The following is a 7,798-nucleotide window of genomic DNA, read 5'->3' on the forward strand; positions in this document are numbered from 1 at the left end:
GGTCTTGTGGGATGTTCCCGGTATACAATAGATCTTGTGGGGTGTTCCCAGTATTCAGCAGGTCTTGTGGGGTGTTCCCGGTATACAACAGATCTTGTGGGGTGTTCCCGGTATACAACAGATCTTGTGGGGTGTTCCCGGTATTCGGCAGGTCTTGTGGGATGTTCCCGGTATACAATAGATCTTGTGGGGTGTTCCCAGTATTCAGCAGGTCTTGTGGGGTGTTCCCGGTATACAACAGATCTTGTGGGGTGTTCCCGGTATACAACAGATCTTGTGGGGTGTTCCCGGTATTCGGCAGGTCTTGTGGGATGTTCCCGGTATACAATAGATCTTGTGGGGTGTTCCCAGTATTCAGCAGGTCTTGTGGGGTGTTCCCGGTATACAACAGATCTTGTGGGGTGTTCCCGGTATTCGGCAGGTCTTGTGGGATGTTCCCGGTATACAATAGATCTTGTGGGGTGTTCCCAGTATTCAGCAGGTCTTGTGGGGTGTTCCCGGTATATGACAGGTCTTGTGGTGTGATTATGGATTGCGAGGCGCTATGTTCTTGTGGTAGCCACATACGTAGCATTGTACAGACCTATTAACCCCTTCATGGCAGCGGGTTCCCCAGTGGCTGTGCTGTTTTCTCTTCTTTCTGGGATGTTGGACAGTCTGACATTAGGGCATTTTACATTTATCTGCAACTTTCTTACAAGTCTCTTTACATTCTTCACCAGCTTCAAGATCTATGTTTGCTGACAGTGAGAGGAAACAATACAGATACATGACAGTCCAGACGCTTTTAGTTGTTACACATTCACTTACAGCAAGCGGAGATCATGATTATGGAAGCACAGCATCGTGTGAGGTCGCCGCCTACTGGCAGCCCGGCACATGGCTCCTCCCGGTCACCTTCTGATGCCTTTTAAAAATGGCGCCAGCCTGCGCAGCCTCACTGCCCTTACTTATGCGTATGGTTCTATTGGAAGCGCGGTTGTGACGTCACTCAGACACGCGCCCGGCCCTTCAGTAGGAAGCAGGAAAGATGGCCGGAGCTGGGGGAGAAGACAAGGAGCTGGACGAGCTGCTGGACAGTGAGCGCTGGAGAGAGGGCGGGACCGGGGTGCTGCGCATGCTGCTTCTCTCTGGTGGCAGCCAGCAGCTGTATATTGGGATCTGGGATGATTGACAGCTTGTGTGCGCAGGATCTGCTATTGCTCTCTGGTATCAGGTGCAATCTTAATGTACTGCTGCAGATCTTGCAGTCTGAACATGCTGGGATTTGTAGTCTGATGGTTATTGACTTGTAAGTGTGCTGCTATTGCTCTCTGGTGTCAGCTGGACTGAGGAGTCGCATGTTCTGTGTACGACAGGTGCGCTGGACGATTTTGAGAAGACAAGCCGCCCCCCTCCTCCTGCAGCTGCTGAGCAATCCGCAGAGAGACCACCGGCCGATGCTGCCAAGGTAAGTGCTGGCCTGATGTGTGCCTGTCCTGCAGCCTGGTACCCGGGTGGCCCCCCATCCTCCACTGCCCCTACTCCTGACCTTGGGGTGGTGGAGTTGGGTGCTGCCCCTCCTGGCCTGACCCCGAGGGGAGTCTTTGAGGTGCTGCCCCCTCCTGGCCAGACCCCCGGGGGGGTAGGGTAGGGTGCTGCCCCCTCCTGGCCAGACCCCCCTCCTGGCACTGCCCCGCTCTCTCCCAGCAGGATGCCCTCTTCACGTCCCAGGAGAAGTTCTTCCAGGAGCTGTTCAGCAGTGAGCTCGCCGCCCAGGCCACACAGGAGTTTGAGAAGGCCATGAAGGAGCTGGCCGAGGAGGAGCCGCATCTGGTGGAGCAGTTCCAGAGGTTGTCAGAGGCGGCTGGGAAAGTTGGTAAGGAGCAAAGGTCAGACAGTGTTCAGCCGAGGGGGCAAAGGGCAGAGTCCACCTGTGGGTACAGTGAGGTGTGTACACAGCCTGAGATGGCGGCAGATTAAGCCGCCCGTACGTGTGACATCCCTCCCCAGTATCGCTGCGCAATTCCTATAATCCTGTATCCTACAGCTGGAGATTATCCTGGATTATCGGAGATGGTGAATCTCTGTACTGGTCAACAGTCTGTCACCTACGACCTGGTGGGCCGGTGGTAACAACGTTTCAGGTCTTCAGCCATAGGACAATATTTTCATGCCAGATTATTGGAATAAATGGGTATTGCTGTAAGATATTAGTGCAGGTGCCACGGCCATCATGTTACCCCTCCGGAAATTGTACATTTGGGGGTGTCTGGTGCTGATCACACGGCATCAGGCATAGAGGGAGGTCCTGATGGAGACTGCGCTGTATGACTTCCAGTCCAGGGATGGTCGGGTTCCAGCATCTGCCTGGGCACCGCCGAGCTTCCATGGTCACTTTGCTTCTCTGGACAGGAAGCGATGAAACGTCGCAGCAGGAATTCACGTCGTGCCTGAAAGAAACGCTCACAGGACTCGCTAAGAACGCTGACGAGCTACAGGTAAGAGATCAGCAGCTCCCGGGGTCTCGGGAGTCTGTGACCCCACCATGTAATTGCCCCTGTCCACTTGTGCCTTGCAGAATCCCAGCCTGTCGGAGGAGGAGCTATCCCGTGCCATGGAGGGCCTGGGCATGGATGAGGTCGAGGGCGAGGGCAACATCCTCCCGTTCATGCAGAACATCATGCAGAACCTGCTGTCCAAGGAGGTCCTGTACCCGTCCCTGAAGGAGATCACAGACAAGGTGAGGGCGCCCCCTGTGATGGGAGCCATGTCTGTGGTCACCCAGCTTTCCCAGGATCTGATGCTTTTAGCTTTCCTTCTTATTTCTCTTCCCGTTGCTCAGTTCCCGGAATGGCTGCAGACGCATCGGGACACCCTGCCTGCCGAGGAGTACCGCAAGTACCAGGAGCAGCACAGCCTGATGGCCAGGATCTGCCAGCACTTCGAGACTGAGCAGTCAGGGGACGAGGCTGCCAGATTTGAAGCCATCATGGATCTGATGCAACAGGTAACTGGTGTATTGTTATACCCCTGTGTGCCATGGGGCGAGGAGGGAGACACTTGTCTTTGTCAGCGAGAAAACAGCAGGGTCTCGTTGGCGAGGAAGCAGCAGGGGGCGCCTTTCTTGGCAAGGGTTGTGTTAAGAGTAGCAGGGAGTGCGGCTACTCTGGTTCAGTATCAGTACATGCTGCCACTTTTGTTGGGGACAGTGAAGGAGCAGCTGGGGGGCAATGAAGGAGCACTAGGGGACGCTTCTCTTGTTGGGAGCAGCTGAAGGTGTCTCTCTTGTCTGGAGCAGCAGGGGTTGCCACACTTGCAGGGGGCAGCACAGGAGTTTCTGTGGACACCACTCTTACCGGGGTCATCACGGGGCGCTGCTCTTGTTGGGGGAGCATCAGGGTCCACTGCTCTTGTTGAGGGCAGCATAGGAGCAACTGCAAGAGTAGCGGCAGCGATGTCTGGTTGCAGCCGGGGGATGCACCGCAGTTGTCTGATTGCAAGAGGGGCGCCACTCTTGTCTGGGGGATGGCCGGGGGCGCCTCTCTGATCCATGAGCAGCGGGGGGGGGGCGCCGCTCTTGTCTGCTCCATGGTTAGCCAGGGGGACGCTGCTCTTGTCTGGTGGCCGACCAGGGGTGCCTCTGGTCCATGAACGGGGGGGGGTCGCCGCTCTTGTCTGATTCATGGGCAATCAAGAAGCGCAACTCTTATCTGGGGCCAGCACTAACCACTCCCTTCCCATTGTTCAGTTGCAGGAGCTCGGACACCCGCCTAAGGAGCTGGCTGGAGACTCGGTGAGTGAGCGCTTACTCCAGATACATCTGAAGCTGCATTCAGGACATTTGCAGACATGTCCTCATAGCTGTGTGAAGCAGCACGCCTCAGCCACAGTGCATTCTGGGAGCAGTTGTCCCGCTCCCCCATTCTCCACAGTGCCGTTTTTATGACATTTTGGGTTCTTTTCCTCTCCTGGCCGCCCCTGTACATCAGGGTATAAATAGATGATGGGGGTTGTTCCGCTTTCTATTTGAGGTCCTAGCACGCTGTGACAAGACATCTCCTCTGCTGAGACCTGTTTTGGCCTTTTGGCTCTGCCTTGCAGCTTGTTTACTGACTCTGCTCACACTCTGAGCCCCAGGGAGTGAGGAAGTGGGACCCTGATGAGCCCATCACCCTCCACTTCAGAAATGTGACCCCGCAGGGGAGCTGCGTACCATCACAGCCCCCCCCAGACAGTACTTTTGCTGCACTGCTACTGATAATAATCTGTGCTCTAGTCACAGCCGAAGCTGCAATCCCATTCTTATACTCTAGATCAGTGTTCCATATTCATATACTCCAGTCACATCCAAAGCTGCCTCCTCTCGGGAGCCAATTGCTAAACTCCCAAATTGCATTGTTCCCTGGTACTTTTGTGCAGACACTTGCATGCTGCTTTGGCTGTGAGTGTAGTAAAAGCCATTATGCCTTTCCTTATTTCTTGCAGCCTCCTGGTTTGAATTTGGATCTGGACCCCATGAATCTGAATCCCGGAAGTGGAGAGCAGTGCGGCATCATGTGATGATGGGGACCATCTGGTTGTGTACAGGGCGCACTCTGTTGCACATCGGCAAGGTCGCCCATTGGCTACAGACTGGGGACAATGTGACGTTGCCTTACTGTAATTATTAATGTCCCCCCGGAGTGGAGGATGAGCGCGTACCCCCACAGAAGGACGGAGCTGCATGCAGTAACAAGGGCACTGCCACTTTAAATCTTGTGACTACTCTGGAGACTAATATCCGGCACCCCTGTCCATGGTGCCATACAAGACCCTGTCATCTGCACTGAAATAGTGCGTCTCTTCTGGACCCCTGGCACAGTGACCCTCAGAGGGGGCATCAGGACCTGCCCTAGCACTGTCCCTTTAAAGGAAGATAAATGACCTAGACTGTAAAATAAAAATATGAAACTGCCTGTGGCTCCGCCTACTTCTAGAGAACCCGCCCCTCTCCGTCAGTGTCTATTAAAGGGGAACTCCTCTAAGTTACAGGTTCTGTGGCCAATGCTGCCCTGATGTATTTACTGTTTTCCCTGGTAAGATATATAGTGGTATACACAGAATAGCCCAGCTCCAGGTGAGGTATACAGCTCTGGCAAAAATTAAGATACCACCACATCAAATCCCTGTCATGGGCAGCCCAATCTCCAGACCCGAACCCCATTGAAAACCTATGGAATGTAATCAAGAGGATGATGGATAGTCACATGCCTTCAAACAAAGAAGAACTGCTTACATTTTTGCGCCAGAAGCAGCGTGAAAGACTGGTGGCAAGCATGCCGAGACGCATGAAAGCTGTGATTAACAATCATGGTTATTCCACAAAATATTGATTTCTGAACTCTTCCTGAGTTAAAACATTAATATTGTTTCTAAATGATTATGAACTTATTTTCTTTGCATTATTTGAGATCTGAAAGCACTGGGGTTTTCTATTTTGAATATTTCTCCTTTTCAGAATAAAACAATTTATTGCTTGGATATTCGGAGACATGTTGTCAGTTGTTTTGAATAAAAGAGCAATTTACATTTTACTCAGAAATATACCTATAAAGAGAAAAATCAGAGAAACTGAACATTTGAAAGTGGTCTCTTCATTTTTGCCAGAGCTGTATAGCAGTATACACAGGGTTGCACCCCGCCAGGTGAGATATATAGCAGTATACACAGAATAGCTTCCACTGCCAGGTGAGGTGTATATAGCGTTATACACACAGTAGCCCCCCACCAGGTGAGGTAAGTAGCGGTATGCACACAGTAGCCCCCCGCCAAGTTAGGTGTAAAGTGGAATACACACAGTAGCCCCCCACCAAGTGAGGTGTAAAGCGGTATACACACAGTAGCCCCACGCCAGGTGAGGTATGTAGCAGTATACACACAGCCCCCTGCCAGGTGAGGTGTAAAGCGGTATACACACAGTAGCCCCCCGCCACCAGGTGAGGTAGGTAGCGGTATACACAGTAGCCCCCCGCCAGGTGAGGTATGTAGCGGTATACACACAGCCCCCTGCCAGGTGAAGTATATAGCGATATACACACAGTAGCCCCCCCACCAGGTGAGGTAGGTAGCGGTATACACAGTAGCCCCCTGCCAGGTGAAGTATATAGCGATATACACACAGTAGCCCCCCCCACCAGGTGAGGTATGTAGCGGTATACACAGTAGCCCCCCGCCAGGTGAGGTATGTAGCGGTATACACACAGCCCCCTGCCAGGTGAGGTATATAGCGGTATACACACAGTAGCCCCCCGCCAGGTAAGGTGTAATGCGGTATACACACAGTAGCCCTCCGCCAGGTGAGGTATATAGCAGTATACACACAGTAGCCCCCTGCCAGGTGAGGTATATAGCGGTTTACACACAGTAGCCCCCTGCCAGCTAAGGTGTAATGCGGTAAACATACAGTAGCCCCCCGCTAGGTGAGGTATATAGCTGTAAACACACAGTAGCCCTCTACCAGATGAAGTATATAGCAGCATACATAGAATAGCCCCCCACCAGGTTAGGGATATAGTGGTGAACACATAATAGATCCTGCAGGTGTGGTATATTGTGGTATACACATGGTAGCCCTCCGCCAGGTGAGGTGACTAGCTGTATACAGACGTTAGCCCCTCGCTAGGTGAGGTATATAGGGGTATACACACAGTATCCCCCTGACAGGTGAGGTATATAGTATACACACAGTAGCCCCCAGCCAAGTGACATATATAGTGGTATACACACAGTAGCCACGTGTGGTGTATAGTGGTATACATCGACGACTATGTGCCCTTGAGAAGATCAGTCAGCAGCAGCAGTCATGACGAAATTAGGGATAAATCACAGTTAGTATCCCACAATTCCTCAAAACACTCTAAACTACTTTTTTTTTGACCGGTTGTGGCCACCCTTGAATTGCTTCCACCTTGTCTATGTGTGGCTTTATCTCGCCCCTCCTAACGATGTAGCCTTAAGGGGGTTTTACACTAAGCAATATCGCTAGCAATATCGCTAAAACGTCACTGGTTTTGTGACGTTATAGTGATATTGCTAGCGATATCGCTATGTGTGATACTTACCAGCGACCGGCTCCCCCGCTGCTCATCGCTGATCGCGCGAGAATGTCCGGCTCCATTTCTCGTCGGGCGCTTCCTGCTGGGCTTCCTGCTGTGACGACGAGCGACGCGTGGACGCGGGCGGGAGGACGCAGGATCGCTGTGTGTGAATGGTAAGTATCGTGCGCTGCGTCGCTGCTGCATCGCTGTGAGATCTTTCTGTATGAAAGCTCACTAGCGCTCATTTAGCGATGCACCAGCGATCCTGACCGGGTCGGATCGCTGGTTGGATCGCTGGTGCATCGCTAAATGTAAAAGGGCCTTTAGTCTGGTTTCACATTAGCGTTGAAACAACGCTGCGCACTGCGTCGGTAAGCCCCGCCCCGATCCGGCTCCCTGCCCGCCCCATCCGGGATCACCGCCTACTATCGCATTTGCACGCATGCGATCGGCGCACCCTATCTTTAGCATAGGGTGCGCAGATCATGCGCTGCCAGTGTGAAAGTAGTGTGCTGCGCACTTTTGACGGTGCGACGTGCGCGCCGAAATGCAACATGGACCGTGAAGAAGGCACATAGTGCTGAAACATGTAGTCCCTTGCTGGAATGTTACCAATTGTTTGGAGTTCCTCACATATTTTTTATATGATTTGATGGATAAATAAAGAAGATTTTATAATTCTGGTGAACTTTCATCTTTTTGCTGGATCCCAATTCTCTTATATTCCTATTTGTTGGGGC

At 52.4% G+C, this 7,798-nt stretch overlaps 1 protein-coding gene across 2 annotated transcripts; it reads left to right on the top strand.

Annotated features, from left to right (window-relative positions):
- The first annotated feature begins 935 nt into the window (after positions 1–935).
- Positions 936–4,935, top strand: PEX19 (peroxisomal biogenesis factor 19). Of its 2 annotated transcripts, none has more exons than XM_073567016.1 (8): positions 936–1,079; positions 1,359–1,450; positions 1,690–1,858; positions 2,395–2,480; positions 2,561–2,722; positions 2,825–2,989; positions 3,731–3,775; positions 4,468–4,935. In XM_073567016.1, the coding sequence occupies exons 1-8, from the start codon at positions 1,031–1,033 to the stop codon at positions 4,540–4,542; spliced, it is 843 nt and encodes a 280-aa protein (XP_073423117.1). In that variant the 5' UTR covers positions 936–1,030; the 3' UTR covers positions 4,543–4,935. The 2 variants fall into 2 exon arrangements, with proteins under 2 accessions (XP_073423117.1, XP_073423118.1); XM_073567017.1 differs by having other exon boundaries at positions 1,693–1,858.
- The last annotated feature ends 2,863 nt before the right edge of the window (positions 4,936–7,798 follow it).

Source organism: Dendrobates tinctorius, unplaced genomic scaffold (assembly GCF_039654945.1).
Source record: "Dendrobates tinctorius isolate UK_male_01 unplaced genomic scaffold, ASM3965494v1 ptg000019l, whole genome shotgun sequence".
Classification (NCBI taxonomy): Eukaryota; Metazoa; Chordata; class Amphibia; order Anura; family Dendrobatidae; genus Dendrobates; species Dendrobates tinctorius.

What these genes read in the sequence shown, in the direction of transcription:
- PEX19 (XM_073567016.1), top strand. Translation starts at nt 1,031, where the DNA reads ATGGCCGGAGCTGGGGGAGAAGACAAGGAGCTGGACGAGCTGCTGGAC. An exon ending in CACCGGCCGATGCTGCCAAG is followed by an intron (nt 1,451 to 1,689) that starts GTAAGTGCTGGC and finishes GCTCTCTCCCAG; the next exon opens with CAGGATGCCCTCTTCACGTC. An exon ending in AGAGGCGGCTGGGAAAGTTG is followed by an intron (nt 1,859 to 2,394) that starts GTAAGGAGCAAA and finishes TTCTCTGGACAG; the next exon opens with GAAGCGATGAAACGTCGCAG.